Below are 18066 nucleotides of genomic sequence, written 5' to 3'. Positions count from 1 at the left end.
GGTCTATAGATCATTCTATAGATCTAGAGTGCAGTCTAGATCTATTAAACACTCTATAGATCTAGGGTGCTCTACATTAGAGTACACTCGGGATCTATAGACCATTCTATAGATCTAGAGTGCCAGTCTCCTAGACTGGGTCGCCCCGCCCATTCTGCTGGCGGTTTGAGTTTGCCCTGCAGAAGGGTCCGGAGAAGAGCGATACATTTCTTTCTGCTTCCGATATGTTTTTTCGGGAGCCAATCACCAGGTTGGCTCCTCCCCCATTGGCGCCCTATTGGTTGGTTTAACACATCGACGACAGGGAAGCGACGGCAAGCAGCCAATCGCGTACAGAGTCAGTTGAACTAGGCCCGTTGATCACGCCTCTTGAGCTGAAGAAAATGACAGCAGCTTCCCCGGACCAATGTCTGTGACGGTGTCGTTCTATAGACCTATAGACCAGGCTATAGACCAGGCTATAGAGCAGGCTATAGACCAGGCTATAGACCAGGCTATAGACCTATAGACCAGGCTGTAGATCAGGCTATAGACCAGGCTATAGACCAGGCTATAGACCAGGCTATAGACCAGGCTATAGACCTATAGACCAGGCTGTAGATCAGGCTATAGACCAGGCTATAGACCAGGCTATAGACCAGGCTATAGACCAGGCTGTAGACCAGGCTATAGACCAGGCTGTAGACCAGGCTATAGACCAGGCTATAGACCAGGCTATAGACCAGGCTGTAGACCTATAGACCAGGCTATAGACCGCACTGTAGACCTATAGACCAGGCTATAGACCAGGCTATAGACCAGGCTGTAGACCTATAGACCAGGCTATAGACCAGGCTGTAGACCTATAGACCAGGCTGTTGACCAGGCTGTAGACCTATAGACCAGGCTGTTGACCAGGCGGACCTATGTCGGTGACGGTGTCCCGGCTGTGCGTCTGGGACAGCAGCCCTTCCTCGTTCTCCGACTCAGAGTCCTGGCGTGCCGGCTTGGTGCTCTTCAGGCTTCCCGCCCGGCGGATGGACGACAGAGAGCCGCCCTTCTTCACCCGGAAGCTACGAGCGCCCTTAATCTGGAGCAGACGGGTGCCCCCGATACGGATCCTCCTGACGGGAGCTGGGGGGGAGATCATCTGTTTAATGTATGCATTAGTTAGCATCGATTGTGGTCAAGCCACCCCCCAGACCTCTAAGACCCCCCCAGCACCTCAACTACCCCCCAGACCTGCAGCCCCGCTCACCCTGGGACTCCTGGGACCTCTTCTCGTCGCCGGTGGTGTCGGACTTGAGCGTGTGGCTGCTGCTGTTCAGGGAGTCGCGGCCGTCCTCGTCGTCCAGGATCCCCGCGAAGCTGATCTTCCTCTCGTAGCGGTGGCGGCCTAGCTCAGGGTCCAGCCGCAGCCGGCAGCTGTCCAGGTCCTAGAGGGGGTGGCACAGGGAGGGGTCAGGGGTCATCTGGCTCTAGGAGCCTACAGGGAGGGGTCAGGGGTCATCTGGCTCTAGGAGCCTACAGGGAGGGGTCAGGGGTCATCTGGCTCTAGGGGTCAGGGGTCATCTGGCTCTAGGGGTCAGGGGTCATCTGGCTCTAGGAGCCTACAGGGAGGGGTCAGGGGTCATCTGGCTCTAGGGGTCAGGGGTCATCTGGCTCTAGGAGCCTACAGGGAGGGGTCAGGGGTCATCTGGCTCTAGGAGCCTACAGGGAGGGGTCAGGGGTCATCTGGCTCCAGGGGTCAGGGGTCATCTGGCTCTAGGCACCTACAGGGAGGGGTCAGGGGTCATCTGGCTCCAGGGGTCAGGGGTCATCTGGCTCCAGGGGTCAGGGGTCATCTGGCTCTAGGGGTCAGGGGTCATCTGGCTCTAGGGGTCAGGGATCATCTGGCTCTAGGAGCCTACAGGGAGGGGTCAGGGGTCATCTGGCTCTAGGGGTCAGGGGTCATCTGGCTCTAGGGGTCAGGGGTCATCTGGCTCTAGGAGCCTACAGGGAGGGGTCAGGGGTCATCTGGCTCCAGGGGTCAGGGGTCATCTGGCTCCAGGGGTCAGGGGTCATCTGGCTCTAGGGGTCAGGGGTCATCTGGCTCCAGGGGTCAGGGGTCATCTGGCTCTAGGGGTCAGGGATCATCTGGCTCTAGGGGTCAGGGGTCATCTGGCTCTAGGCGCCTACAGGGAGGGGTCAGGGGTCATCTGGCTCTAGGGGTCAGGGGTCATCTGGCTCTAGGGGTCAGGGGTCATCTGGCTCTAGGCGCCTACAGGGAGGGGTCAGGGGTCATCTGGCTCCAGGGGTCAGGGGTCATCTGGCTCTAGGGGTCAGGTAGATTACCACCGGACCAGCTACTGGATGCAACGACTTGTCGTCCGGATACACCACCACAACCGGCATGGTGCCTGTAGTGTTAGTGAGATGGAGACAGTACCATGTTGAAGGGTACCTGGCTCTGCCCACCCTGTTGCCTCCCTATGGACGCCTGCCCGGGCCTAAGTTCCTGACAGACGCAGAGCTACCCCTGATCTACCAGGGCGTTCATTTAAGGTGGTGATTAGCTTAACACGACTGGTTCATCAGCAGCTAGCCCGGTAATGGAATGGAAGCCATTTGTTTTGAACACAAGGAGCAGACATGTTGGGGCAGGGGTTTTCAGGGTCGTCATCCATTGCCGTGGCCAGTCATGAGGTAACGATGTCCTCAATTACTCTATTGTATTGTATACTCGTTTTGTGACCCCCTTACTCCATGGCTAAGGGCAGAGTGTGTGCGGTGCTGCAGTCCCGGGCCTCACCACCAGGGGCTCTGCGCGCGGCCGGGGCAGACAGGGAAAGGTCTCCCGCAGGAAGGTGGTGATCTCCAGCAGCAGCTGGCAGGCCGCCATCTTCAGGGCGAACGGACAGCCGCACTTGGTCGGGTTGACCGTGTCTTCAGAGAGAGAGAGAGAGAGAGAGGGAGAGAGAGAGAGAGAGCAAGAGAGAAAGAGAGAGGGAGAGAGGGAGAGAGAGAGGGAGAGAGAGAGTGAGAGAGAGAGAGAGAGAGAGAGAAAGAGGGAGAGAGAGAGAGAGAGCGAGAGAGAAAGAGAGGGAGAGAGGGAGAGAGAGAGAGAGAGGGAGAGAGAGAGAGGGAGAGAGAGAGAGAGAGAGAGAGAGACAGACAGAGAGAAAGAGAGAGAGAGAAAGGGAGAGAGACAGAGAAAGAGAGAGGGAGGGAGAGAGAGAGAAAGAGAGAGGGACGGAGAGAGAGACAGAGCGAGACAGAGAGAGAGAGAGAAAGAGAGAGAGAGGGAGAGAGAGAGAGAGAGAAAGAGACAGAGACAGAGAGAGAGAGACAGAGAGAGAGAGAGAGAGACAGGGAGAGAGAGAGAGAGAGAGAGAGAGAGAGACAGAGAGAGAGAGAAAGGAAGAGGGAGAGAGAGAGAGGGGGTGGTTAAACAAAAGAATGTTGAATTCTAAGTACTTTAGGATGACAAGTACGTCAGCACTCACACACACACACACACACACACACACACACACAAACACACACACACACACACAGCCGGGGTGTGTGCTCACTGTCGTCCAGGAAGTCCTCCTCCTCATCCTCCTTCCTCATGCGTCTCTTGGACTCTTCGTCGTAGACGTAGCCCAGGATGTTGGCCGGGCTCTCGCTCTCCCCGTGACACAGCTCGCTCAGACGGGTGCCGATGGCCTGTCAATCACAGGGAGCGCCTGTCAATCAACTACACCATCACACAGGGACAGCCCGTCAATCAACTACACCATCACAGAGGGGTACTCTGTCAATAAACGACACCATCACAGAGGGGAACTCTGTCAATCAACTACACCATCACAGAGGGGTACTCTGTCAATCAACTACACCATCACAGAGGGGTACTCTGTCAATCAACTACACCATCACAGAGGGGTACTCTGTCAATCAACTACACCATCACAGAGGGGTACTCTGTCAATCAACTACACCATCACAGAGGGGTACTCTGTCAATCAACTACACCATCACAGAGGGGTACTCTGTCAATCAACTACACCATCACACTAGCCTGGGTGTACCCATGCTGCCTTGCGCGTGATTTCATTTCCTGCCGCTAGGCAGCCTGGATTCCATGGATCTGGTTTTCGCCTGAGATAGGGAACCAATCACAGAACGGGGAGGGACGGCAAGACGATGCTGACGTCTATGCGAGACACCGAAGCTTGTAGTGTACGGATCCAAAAGGGCAGCAGACGCGTTACCTTTCGATGCAGCCTTAGATAGTCTTTTAAGTAGTTTTAGAAGTTTATTTTGAAAAAAGGGCAACTTTCGGCGTTAAACTCGTTCATTACCAAGAAGGATGTCTTTGCCCTGCTTCCAACAGGCTTTGATTGGCTATGAGCTACGTACAGACTCATATGATAGACATTCGTAGCGCCCAATAAACGGCTCCGGACAATCGTAAACTGCGCCTCAAATACGAGAAAATGAATGTGTGGTTCCCAGACCTCATCTCAATGTGGATTGAGATGAGGTCTGGCGCTAGCCAGGCTACCATCACACAGGGACAACCTGTCAATCATCTACACCGTTACCATCTCACAGATCAACTCACACACACACACACACACACACACACTAGATTCTCCAGGAGAGGGAGAGGGGAGGATGAGGAGTGAGAGGAGAAAGAGGGAGAGGATGAGGAGAGAGGGAGAGGGAGGAGGAGGAGGAGGAGGAGGAGGGGGAGGAGGAGGAGAGGGAGGAGGAGGAGGAGGAGGAGAGGGAGGAGGAGAGGGAGAGGATGAGGAGAGAGGGAGAGAAGGAGGAGGGGGAGGAGGAGGAGGGGGAGGAGGAGGAGAGGGAGGAGGAGGAGGAGAGGGAGGAGGAGAGGGAGGAGGAGGAGGAGAGGGAGGAGGAGGAGGAGGAGAGAGGGAGAGGAGGAGGAGAGGGAGGAGGAGGAGAGGGAGGAGGAGAGGGAGGAGGAGAGGGAGGAGGAGGAGGAGGAGAGGGAGGAGGAGGAGGAGGAGAGAGGGAGAGGAGGAGGAGAGGGAGGAGGAGGAGAGGGAGAGGAGGAGGAGAGGGAGGAGGAGGAGAGGGAGGAGGAGCAATTGAATGATCTCAGCATTCCTTACAAACAAAGCAACAGGGGACAAACAACGTGACAGAAGGCGTTAGATGAAGTCAGTGGGAGGCGGTGGGGGGAGGCGGTGGGTGGAGGCGGTGGGTGGAGGCGTTGGGGGGAGGCGGTGGGTGGAGGCGGTGGGGGGAGGCGGTGGGGGGAGGCGGGCGTGGCCGTACGTCGCCCCACTGGCAGAAGTGCTTGGCGGCGTTCCACTGCAGCTTCTGGTTCCTCTTGTTGCCGGCCAGGGGGGACCGGCCGCGGGACAGCCCCCGCTTGGTGATGTTCACGTGGTGCCCCTTCATCCACTCCGGCCAGTTACCACGGTTACAGCGGTGGACGAAGCGCGCGCACTCCAGGAAGAGGGAGGCGCGGGCCACCACCGGCGCTTCCTGTGGGGACAGGAAGTGGAGTGGCCAGGGGTGGTGATGGCCAAGGTCTATGTGTACAGGTCTAGGGTGGTACCAGGTCTATGTGCACAGGTCTAGGGTGGTACCAGGTCTATGTGTACAGGTCTAGGGTGGTACCAGGTCTATGTGTACAGGTCTAGGGTGGTACCAGGTCTATGTGTACAGGTCTAGGGTGGTACCAGGTCTATGTGTACAGGTCTAGGGTGGTACCAGGTCTATGTGTACAGGTCTAGGGTGGTACCAGGTCTATGTGTACAGGTCTAGGGTAGTACCAGGTCTATGTGTACAGGTCTAGGGTGGTACCAGGTCTATGTGTACAGGTCTAGGGTGGTACCAGGTCTATGTGTACAGGTCTAGGGTGGTACCAGGTCTATGTGTACAGGTCTAGGGTGGTACCAGGTCTATGTGTACAGGTCTAGGGTGGTACCAGGTCTATGTGTACAGGTCTAGGGTGGTACCAGGTCTATGTGAACAGGTCTAGGGTGGTACCAGGTCTATGTGCACAGGTCTAGGGTGGTACCAGGTCTATGTGCACAGGTCTAGGGTGGTACCAGGTCTATGTGTACAGGTCTAGGGTGGTACCAGGTCTATGTGTACAGGTCTAGGGTGGTACCAGGTCTATGTGTACAGGTCTAGGGTAGTACCAGGTCTATGTGTACAGGTCTAGGGTGGTACCAGCTCTATGTGTACAGGTCTAGGGTGGTTCCAGCTCTATGCGTACAGCTCTAGGCTGGTATCAGCTCTATGCGTACAGGTCTAGGCTGGTACCAGCTCTATGCGTACAGCTCTAGGCTGGTACCAGCTCTATGCGTACAGCTCTAGGCTGGTACCAGCTCTATGCGTACAGCTCTAGGGTCGTACCAGGTCGAGGGCGGCTGCCAGGATGGAGGCATCGGGGATGGTTCCGGGCTCACAGCAGTTGAGCAGGAACTGGAACCTCTTCATGCCCTGACGGATGGCGCCCAGGTTCACCACGTTCTGGTTCTTCATGGACTCATGACTGGCGGCCAGACGTTCCTGGAAACCATGGTGACCTGGAGGAGAGAGAGAGAGAGAGAGAGAGAGAGTAGGAGAGGAGCAGGGGAGGAGAGGAGAGATAAGGAGGAGAGAGAGAAGAGGAGAGAGAGAGTGATATGTCAGAGGGAAGGGCTGGATGCAAACCAGAAAGGTCAAAGGTGACCAGGAGATAAGATCAGTCGAAGGAGAGGCAGAGAACAAAGTAAAGACAGCAGATCACAACAGTGGAGAACACCAGAGAAAACACACCAGCAGAGAAGAAAACATTTGAAACATGGAGTTGTGAGAGGGCCACAGTGAACACAAGGTTCAGCTAGAAACCAGACCATGAATACACTGGTACAGACAGCCATAGGTAATGGACATACTGGTACAGACAGCCATAGGTAATGGTTACACTGGTTTTGACTTAAATCGATATCACACGTTTTTTTTATTCCAGTTTTTGGGGGGAATCTTCGGGATAATTTATGTGGACATTTTTTGTGTACCTATTTTGCGTTGTGATCGGACATCACCATCATTCCTGCCCAACTTTAACATTAACAGGGCCCTATTTTACAATTAGCGTGACATCACCAATAGGAGTGCCCGCCCAGATGTATGATGGGTAAATCGGCCAGTGGTAAATATCAGAAAAATAATGAGTTAAACCGTTGGCGACTCTTGATCCGCCATTTTGGGCTGTCAAAGGGGACAGGAAGTGACCTCGTTAGGCAGGAAGGAAGCAACCAGCGTAACCATGAACCTCAGAGAGCAAAGCTAGATGCCAACCACAGTCGTAAAGAGTTGAGAGCAGAAACACAACCAACACATCACCACAGCAGAGGGAGAGACACAAGATGGCCGTCCAAGGCGTCATGCGCTAGCGCTGATGGCTAACGTGCGTAGCATCGTACGGCAGGAAGACGGCGCCTTGTGGACACAGAATCACGCATTCTTCAGCGACATTTCTTCTACTTTGTATTTTTGGTGTTCTGGGACAGTTGGTAATTTCTTTGGAGGGAAAATAGAATAGTGATATAGAAAGTTTTGAAACGATCAAGATTTTAAATGCGGTTGTTGTTGTTGATATCGTCTCGTAAAGATATACATACTAAAATAAGGTATGAATGGAAATGTTTTAGAGGTTTTATTAGCATGTTCAGCATGTGCCGTTTCCAGGCCATCTCGTTGTTGAAATAGCAAATTAATTAACTATAATTAAGGCTTTGAGACGAGGCTAGGAGCCTAGGCTAGAGGACAAGACTAGGAGCCTAGGCTAAGTGAAATGGCTAGGAGTCTAGGCTAGGGGACAAGGCTAGGAGTCAAGGCTATGAGCCAAGGTAAGCACGACGGACAGGAAACACAACGACGACGACGATGGACACAGGAACGAGAGCGAGAGAGAGAGAGAGACAGCAAGAGAGAGACAGATAGCAAGAGAGAGAGGGACAGAGAGAGAGCGAGACAGCAAGAGAGAGACAGCAAGAGAGACAGTGAGACAGAGAGAGACGGTGAGAGAGAGACAGCAAGAGAGAGAGAGAGATGGTACGGTAGAGACAGGGTGAGAGAGAGAGGCCGGTGGGACGGGCGTGCGATCCGCCCAGGAGCTCTACCGTCTTTCTCCTCAGTGTGGTGAAGTTTGGAGGGGTTCCTCCTGCCCGACCTCCATTTACCGAGACGCTTGAAGAAGTTCTCCTCCTCGTCAGCACCGGCCGCGCCCTCCGACAGCTTCACCGCACTGGTGAACTTCACCTGGAACACAGGTACACACACACACACAGACTGGTGACTTCACCTGGAACACAGGTACACACACACACACAGACTGGTGACTTCACCTGGAACACAGGTACACACACACATACAGACTGGTGACTTCACCTGGAACACAGGTACACACACACATACAGACTGGTGACTTCACCTGGAACACAGGTACACACACACATACAGACTGGTGACTTCACCTGGAACACAGGTACACACACACATACAGACTGGTGACTTCACCTGGAACACAGGTACACACATATACACACACTGGTGAGTTCACCTGGAACACAGGTACACACACACACTGGTGAACTTCACCTGGAACACAGGTACACACACACATACAGACTGGTGACTTCACCTGGAACACAGGTACACACACATACAGACTGGTGACTTCACCTGGAACACAGGTACACACACACATACAGACTGGTGACTTCACCTGGAACACAGGTACACACATATACACACACTGGTGAGTTCACCTGGAACACAGGTACACACACACACTGGTGAACTTCACCTGGAACACAGGTACACACACACATACAGACTGGTGACTTCACCTGGAACACAGGTACACACACACATACAGACTGGTGACTTCACCTGGAACACAGGTACACACACACATACAGACTGGTGACTTCACCTGGAACACAGGTACACACACACATACAGACTGGTGACTTCACCTGGAACACAGGTACACACACACATACAGACTGGTGACTTCACCTGGAACACAGGTACACACACACATACAGACTGGTGACTTCACCTGGAACACAGGTACACACACACATACAGACTGGTGACTTCACCTGGAACACAGGTACACACACACATACAGACTGGTGACTTCACCTGGAACACACGTACACACATATACACACACTGGTGAGTTCACCTGGAACACAGGTACACACACACACTGGTGAACTTCACCTGGAACACACACAGACACACACACACACTGGTGAACTTCACCTGGAACACAGATACACAGACACACACACACACACACACACACACACACACACACACACACACACAGGTGAACTTCACCTGGAACACACACAGACACACACACACACTGGTGAACTTCACCTGGAACACAGATACACAGACACACACACACACACACACACACACACACACACACACAGGTGAACTTCACCTGGAACTCAGGTACACACACACACACACACACACACACACACACACACACAGGTGACCTCACCTGGAACACAGGTACACACAGACAGGTGACGTCAGGTGCACACAAACAAACAGGTGAGCACACCTGTGACACACAGGTTAATACACCCAGGTAAACACACAGGTAAATACACACAGGTAAACTTCAACTGAATCACAGGTAAATCCACGGGTAAACCTCACCTGGGATACACAGGTAAACACAAATACACACACAGGTAGATGATCCGCTGGGTTTCTGGGTTAGGCTCTGACCTTTGAACTCTGGCGTATGAAGGAGAGTCTGTCCACGGAGCTGATGTCCAGCAGGTCCTCCACGCCGTCCGTCAGTCCAGAGAGAGACGAGCGCTTCAGCCAGTTCCCTACACACACACACCCACAAATATACACACACACACACACACACATTTTGCTCAAATGTACTTATACCCAACTAGAAATGCTGAAACTTAAAAAAAACACTTGAAACACGGCATCTACAGGGAGGAGGGGTTAACAGGGAGGAGGGGCATAGGGATTGACTGGGATGACCAGGAACACAAGGTTTCATGGCAATGGGAAGGAGGGTTTCCATGGCAACGGCGGGAGGGAGGGCTTTCATAGCAACGGGAGACGGGGAGTGTTTCGACGGCAACGTGGGGGAGGGAAGGTTTCCATGGCAGCGGGAGGGAGGGAGAGGTTCCATGACAACGGGAGGGAGGGAAGGTTTCCGTGACAACAGAAGGGAAGGAGGGTTCTCATGACAGCGGGGTGGGGGATATATGACCCGTGACCTACGTAGGACAGACAGCGTGAGTGGCAGGCGGACTGTCCCACGGCATGCTACAGGGGACAAGAAGGAACGCCAGAACCGACCAATCAGAGATGAGGTGAGCTGACAACGGACCAATCAGAGATGAGGTGAGCTGGTAAGTGACCAATAGGAGATCGGCGGACACTTGCAGACTCTTGTTAGAATGAAATGTTATAATGCAGTGAGATGCAGCGTCACGTTACAAAGCAAAACATCACACAGCATGGCATCTAACAGGATGACATCATACAGTATGACATCATGACAGCATACAGCATGACATCTAACAGGATGACATCATACAGTATGACATCATGACAGCATACAGCATGACATCTAACAGGATGACATCATACAGTGTGACATCATGACAGCATACAGCATGACATCATACAGCATGACATCATACAGTATGACATCAAGACAGCATGACATCATGACAGCATACAGTATGACATCATACAGTATGACATCATGACAGCATACAGCATTGCATCTAACAGGATGATATCATACAGTATGACATCAAGACAGCATGACATCACGACAGCATACAGTATGACAGCATACAGTATGACATCAAGACAGCATGACATCATACAGTATGACATCATACAGTATGACATCAAGACAGCATACAGTAGTCATGGAATTACACATCATGACATCATACAGTATGACATCATGACAGCATACAGCATGACATCATACAGCATGACATCATACAGTATGACATCAAGACAGCATGACATCATGACAGCATACAGCATGACATCATACAGCATGACATCATACAGTATGACATCAAGACAGCATGACATCATGACAGCATAGAGTATGACATCATACAGTATGACATCAAGACAGCATGACATCATACAGTATGACATCATACAGTATGACATCAAGACAGCATACAGTAGTCATGGAATTACACATCATGACATCATACAGTATGACATCATGACAGCATACAGCATGACTTCATGACAGCATCACATCATACAGCATGCCATTACATATCATGACATCATACAGTATGACATCATGACAGCATACAGCATGACTTCATGACATCATACCACATCAGTCAATAGAAGGAGGGTCTATAGGAGGAGGGTCTATAGGAGGATGATCTAAAGAAGGAGGGTCTACAGGAGGACAGTCTCAGGGAGGAGGGTCTATAGGGGTAGGTTCTGTATGAGGAGGGTCTACAGGGGGAGGGTCTACAGGGGGAGGGTCTACAGGAGAAGGGTCTACAGGGGGAGGGTCTACAGGGGGAGGGTCTACAGGGGGAGGGTCTACAGGAGAAGGGTCTACAGGGGGAGGGTCTACAGGAGGAGGGTCTACAGGGGGAGGGTCTACAGTAGGAGGAAGGTCTATAGGAAGCGGGTCAATAGGAGGAGGGTCTACAGGAGGAGGGTCTGCAGGGGGAGGGTCTACAGGGGGAGGGTCTACAGGGGGAGGGTCTACAGGAGGAGGGTCTACAGGGGGAGGGTCTACAGGAGGAGGGTCTACAGGGGGAGGGTCTACAGTAGGAGGAAGGTCTATAGGAAGCGGGTCAATAGGAGGAGGGTCTACAGGAGGAGGGTCTACAGGGGGAGGGTCTACAGGGGGAGGGTCTACAGGGGGAGGGTCTACAGGAGGAGGGTCTACAGGAGGAGGGTCTACAGGAGGAGGGTCTACAGGGGGAGGGTCTACAGGAGGAGGGTCTACAGGAGGAGGGTCTACAGGGGGAGGGTCTACAGGGGGAGGGTCTACAGGGGGAGGGTCTACAGGAGGAGGGTCTACAGGAGGAGGGTCTACAGGGGGAGGGTCTACAGGGGGAGGGTCTACAGGAGGAGGGTCTACAGGGGGAGGGTCTACAGGGGGAGGGTCTACAGTAGGAGGAAGGTCTATAGGAAGCGGGTCAATAGGAGGAGGGTCTACAGGAGGAGGGTCTACAGGGGGAGGGTCTACAGGGGGAGGGTCTACAGGGGGAGGGTCTACAGGAGGAGGGTCTACAGGGGGAGGGTCTACAGGGGGAGGGTCTACAGTAGGAGGAAGGTCTATAGGAAGCGGGTCAATAGGAGGAGGGTCTACAGGAGGAGGGTCTACAGGGGGAGGGTCTACAGGGGGAGGGTCTACAGGGGGAGGGTCTACAGGGGGAGGGTCTACAGGGGGAGGGTCTACAGGAGGAGGGTCTACAGGAGGAGGGTCTACAGGGGGGCGTTACCGATGGGCAGCTTGAGCTTCTTGCGGAGGGAGACGCGTCGGGAGCGGGAGCGGCGGTCCGTGGTCGTCCCGGAGTGGGCGGTGGTGCACTCCGACGTGTCCTGTTCTGATTGGCTGCTGGTGTCGCTGGCCGCGCTCTGGGACTTGAACATCTTCCTCCAGAAGTCCTTCCTGCCCAGGAGCGCCCCGGGGAGCTGCTCCTCACTGGGGGGGGGGAGGAGGAGGAGGAGAGGAGAGGAGGAGATAGGAGAGGAGCAGAGGAGAGGAGGAGGAGGAGGAGGAGAGGAGGAGGAGGAGGAGGAGGAGGAGGAGGAGGTGATAGGAGAGGAGAGGAGAGGAGAGGAGGAGATAGGAGAGGAGAGGACAGGAGGGGGAGGAGGAGATAGGAGAGGAGAGGAGGAGGAGGTGATAGGAGAGGAGAGGAGGAGGAGGAGGAGGAGAAGAGAGGGGAACAGATTGGGAGTCAAGGATAGGAGCAGGAGAAACAGAGGAGGAGGGCAGGAAGTGAAGACTAAATGATCTCCTGTATGGGACATCCCCATCCTCTCCTGTAAGGGCCTTCAGTGTTGCATGATGGGAGATGTAGTCCCAGCGGGTGACTCACTGTTCGGGGCTCTGGGGGGGTCGGCTGGAGATGTAGCTGTGGCACTCGTCAGCAGCCCCCGCCACAGGACCCCTCTCCCCCGCCTCCGACCTGACGCACACACACACACACACGCACACACACACACACACGCACACACACAATGGCCACACAAACACACACACACAATGCCCACACAAACACACACACACACACACACACACACAGTCAACCCTAACCATGCCATGGGGGGCGACGGCGTCACTCAGAGCACTGGGAGGGCTGTGATTGGTGGATACCTGCGGGGCCCGGTCGTCTTGGCGTCCTCCCGGTCGTCGGCCTTCTTGCCGGCGGCCACCTTCTCGGCGCTGTCCAGGAGCGCGCTCAGAGCGACCCGCCGGAACACGTTCCCGTGGGACTCCTTAATGAACTGGACCAGCTGACGGATGTCACAGTACAAACCCTGGGGAGAGGAGGAGGGGAGGAGGAGGAGCAGGGTGGTTAAAAGTGTACATATTGAAATACGTGACATAGTCAGTAAATGTATATGTGTTTTAAGGGTATATACCCTTAAAACATCAATATTGAGCTAAATGTGTATCATACACACCACATTACAGGTACAGGTATTTAATAACTAAATAACTATGGTATAATTAACAAGGTTTACTAACTTAAACAGAGTGAGTAGATGAACTTAAAGGTGCTGTAGGGGATATTTGAGAATGTTAGGAGAGAGCAGAAAAGATCCAGATTTAGAAACTTAACAACCCCCCAAAAATAACTCTCTGCTCCCTCCTCCACTACGGCTCTCCTCCAGTGAGGAGCCTTGCATTTTACGCACCTGTGATTGACAGGCAAGACGATTCCCTGAACCAATCAGGGAAGAGATGCCCTGCCAGTCGGAAATGAAGGGGGGGGGGGGGGGGATCAAATCGCAGTATAAACATCAGATCTCTAATCTCCCCTACAGAACCTTTAAAAATCCCCCCCCCCTTGCTCCGGGCAGCAGATGGTACGGACCAGGTTCTCGGAGCTGTGCAGCTCGTGGGTGGTTGAAGCGCAGCGGGTGATCAGGGACTTGAACATGCAGCCCACCACCACCGCCTCCATGCTCTGGGCCAGCGACTTGCAGTCCCCCGTCGTGAAGTTGTTCCCGAAGCCCGCCTTGTCTGGGCGAAGGCGGGCGGGGCGTACCATTGCACACACGGGGAGAGGAGGTTAGTCTCAAGAATACATCCTGTATAACATAGAACACATCCCATGTTACGTAGAATACATCCTGTTTAGATATAAGGCAAGATATCACCTGTGAGTACTTACACTGATTTATATATGAATACAGGTGTACTACTTATACTGGTTTATATTTGAATACATGGTGTACTACTTATGCTACTTTTCTTTTGATTATATATATATACAGTATTTTTTTTTATGTATATCTTTTGTAACTGCTTTGGCGATGTTGATATTTATTTCCCTTGCCAATAAAGTTCTATGATTTGAGTTGAATACAAACAGTCTAACGAACACTGAACCAATACGACAGAGGGGGGGAGGGGGGATGGACAGGAGGAGGGGGGCAAAATATAAATCTGAAGCGAATGGGTTGGGAGGGGGGGGTGTTGGGGGGGTGAAGCAAATTGAAAGGAATTCTGGGATTCGGAGCAAGGAATACATGCCTGTGAATGAGGCCTCCTACTGAAGCCTGTCTGATACCTCAATCCATCCCTCTCTCTCTCTCTCTCCCTCTCTCTCTCTCGCTCTCTCTCTCTCTCTCTCTCTCCCTCTCTCTCTCTCTCTCTCTCTCTCTCTCGCTCTCTCTTTCTCTCGCTCTCTCTCTCTATCTCTCCCTTGATCCAACTCTCTCTCTCTCTCTCTCTCTCTCTCCCTTGATCCAACTCTAACTCTCTCTCTCTCTTTCTCTCTCACTCTAACTCTCTTCCTCTCTCTCTCTGTCTGTCTGTCTCTCTACCATATGGGTCTCAATGAGAGAGGGGGGGGGAGAAGTGGGAGGGAGGAGGAGGAGCAGGGGGAGGAGCAGGAGAGGGTGTGATTGGGAGAGGCGGGCGAGTATCTCATCAGCTGGTTGTATAAGTTATTATCAATAATCGATAATCAACAATGTATTGATTGATGGTTATTGATTAAAGATGATTATTGATTATTGATTATGGGTAACTACCTAAGTTTCTTTTTTTGGCCCTCCGCGATCTTTCCCCTGCACTGCCGTACTCTGGAAGAGAAAAGAGGCGGGCACACAGGTTGATTGACAGCACGGACGTGTGCGCGTCGGTTGGGAGCGCCAGCCCGACACGCACACGCACAAAACACACACACACCACACAGCAAACAGCGCACAACATGCTCACACACACACACAGACACACGTGCGCACGCACAGAGTATACAGACAGACCCAAGGATACTCATGGCTTGGGTAACTTGCCAACGCCGTGTTCCTCCAGATGGTGAGGTACTCGGTCGATACAGACACAATGCAATACTCCATACTGCAGTACTTTGGGTATTAGGTACGTGAAGCCATACTGCAGTATTCTAGGTACTGGGTACTACATTTTCGGGAACATAGAGATTGAGATATTGCAGTGTACTGGGTACTGTATACTACGTTACCGGCCACATAGAAGTAGAGATACTGCAGTATTCTGGGACCTTAGAGATACTGCAGTACTCTGGGTATTGGGTAGTGAATACTACATTACCGGCCAGATAGAAGCAGAGATACTGCAGTATTCTGGGACCTTAGAGATACTGCAGTACTCTGGGTATTGGGTAGTGAATACTACATTACCGGCCAGATAGAAGTAGAGATACTGCAGTATTCTGGGACCTTAGAGACACTGCAGTATTCTGGGACCTTACAGATACTGCAGTCTTCTGGGACCTTAGAAATACTGCAGTATTCTGGGACCTCAGCGATACTGCAGTTTTCTGGGACCTTAGGAATACTGCAGTATTCTGGGACCTCAGCGATACTGCAGTACTCTGGCTCAGTACCATCAGTCCTGGTGCTACAGAGCCGCGGGCCGAAGCAGAGCTGTGTGGGACGACCACGGCGTAGGATTGGCAAGTCCTCCGAACGGGTGGAGGAGGAGATGGGGAGGTGGGGGTTCTGGGAGACTGGCCCATCGGTCAGGAGGAGGTACCCACACATCACGCATGAACTGGGCGGGGGTTCTGTCTTGACTGGGCTAGCATAACGTTTTGAGCGTGTAGCTTGTTAGCTAGTGGCGCTAGCGGGTGGGAGGGTTGGTTATTTGTAAGGTAACCGTTGTGGGGAACGAAAAAGCAGAACCTTGTTGTTGCCTGCACTGGTGAATGGAACTCGCTCACAGTAGACGGTAAGCCAGTCCGTGAACCATGAGTCTGTCTGTCTTAGATAAGATCGGATCAAAAAAATCTCACCTACTGCAGCTTTAAGAAAATCAACCCTTGTTTTAAACACATTTACCTAGCAAGTAGCGTTAGCCTAGTTCTTTAGCTCGCAGTGCATCTAGGTACACTACAATCAATGCTAGTTTCTAGCTAGCAGGATGTTAAGGTCGCCTACAAGCGTATTGTCATACTGGACTCCCCTGATTCCCAGTGCATTATGGGGCATTTTTTTCGACACCGCTGGACAGTTCCCCCCAGAGTGCTGAGCAGCTGCCCCCCCCCCGAGAGGTCGGCCCAGCGGGCCAGAACGAAGAAGTCTGGAGGGCGGATGGAGGGAAGAAAGGAAAAATGGAGGAGGAACGAGGAGAAGTACAGCACAGTGGAGACAGGAGGAGGAGGAGGAGGACAGAGATATCAAACAGAGTGCTGGAGAGGGAGTTGTGAGTGAGGGGTGACACAGTAGCAGCTCAGTGAACCTCCGTGTTGTACCGCCTCGAGCCATCAGAGGGCAGCACAGCAGCACCCTTGATACCAGACCAACACACAGACTGTGTGTGTGCGTGCATGTGTGTTTGTGTGCGTGTGTGCGTGCCCATGCTTGTGTCTGAGATAGTGAGTTTGGGGTGGCTAATACACTATATAAAAGCGCTTTGAGTGGCCACTGGTTAGAAAGACGCTACATAAATGCATTCCATTTGCCAGTTGCTATAACTGAGTCAGCTATGAATACTTTTGGTTGTAGGTACTCCGATTCCGATCGGATGCTTCTGACCGTTGTCACTGTGAAAGGAGGACACTTTGCTCAGATGCTTTGGCCACAGGCCCCGACGTAGGCGTTCTGAGAGGACCAGACTTACTGTCGCTAACCGGCTCCATGGAGAAGGCTCAGAGGACCAGACTTACTGTCACTAACCGGCTCCATGCAGGAGGCTCAGAGGACCAGACTTACTGTCGCTAACCGGCTCCATGCAGGAGGCTGAGAGGACCAGACTTACTGTCGCTAACCGGCTCCATGCAGGAGGCTCAGAGGACCAGACTTACTGTCGCTAACCGGCTCCATGCAGGAGGCTGAGAGGACCAGACTTACTGTCGCTAACCGGCTCCATGCAGGAGGCTGAGAGGACCAGACTTACTGTCGCTAACCGGCTCCATGCAGGAGGCTGAGAGGACCAGACTTACTGTCGCTAACCGGCTCCATGAAGGAAGCTGAGAGGACCAGACTTACTGTCATTAACCGGCTCCATGCAGGAGGCTGAGAGGACCAGACTTACTGTCGGTGACGGGCTCCATGCAGAAGCCCAGGAAGGCGTGCAGGAAGTCCACAATGTTGTTCAGCGAGTCCTTGTTCACGTAGTCCCGCATGGTCTGACGGAACTGGAGCTTGTTCAGCTTATAGAGGCTGGTCAGGCAGTTCTGGGCCTGGGGGGGGTGTCGGGGTCAGGAGGGATGTTGGGGTACAGGTTGTAAGTATGTATCAAGTCTGGTTAATTTGTAACCCTGTCCTGTCTCTTTACCAACTGTCTAACCCCTCACTCACTCACTCACTCACTCACTCACTCACTCACTCACTCACTCACTCACTGTCTAACCC

At 52.9% G+C, this 18066-nt stretch overlaps 1 protein-coding gene across 1 annotated transcript in view; it reads right to left on the bottom strand.

Annotated features, from left to right (window-relative positions):
• Window positions 1-18066, bottom strand: part of unc80 (unc-80 homolog (C. elegans)) — a gene marked incomplete at both ends in the record, with an annotated part of 76613 nt that overhangs the window by 31781 nt on the left and 26766 nt on the right. The window contains 14 exons of the mRNA XM_079734290.1: window positions 904-1131; window positions 1238-1415; window positions 2771-2904; window positions 3534-3669; window positions 5254-5466; window positions 6346-6518; window positions 8100-8238; window positions 9739-9845; window positions 12492-12694; window positions 13095-13184; window positions 13373-13536; window positions 14097-14245; window positions 15262-15312; window positions 17747-17894. Coding sequence (XP_079590416.1) covers window positions 904-1131; window positions 1238-1415; window positions 2771-2904; window positions 3534-3669; window positions 5254-5466; window positions 6346-6518; window positions 8100-8238; window positions 9739-9845; window positions 12492-12694; window positions 13095-13184; window positions 13373-13536; window positions 14097-14245; window positions 15262-15312; window positions 17747-17894 — 2113 coding nt within the window. The remainder of the gene's footprint in view (window positions 1-903; window positions 1132-1237; window positions 1416-2770; window positions 2905-3533; window positions 3670-5253; window positions 5467-6345; window positions 6519-8099; window positions 8239-9738; window positions 9846-12491; window positions 12695-13094; window positions 13185-13372; window positions 13537-14096; window positions 14246-15261; window positions 15313-17746; window positions 17895-18066) is intronic.

This window comes from Pollachius pollachius (genome assembly GCF_949987615.1).
Source record: "Pollachius pollachius genome assembly, chromosome: 4".
In the NCBI taxonomy this organism is placed as follows: Eukaryota; Metazoa; Chordata; class Actinopteri; order Gadiformes; family Gadidae; genus Pollachius; species Pollachius pollachius.
The sequence above is the reverse complement of the archived record's forward strand: the minus strand, read 5'-3'. Positions and strand labels throughout refer to the sequence as shown.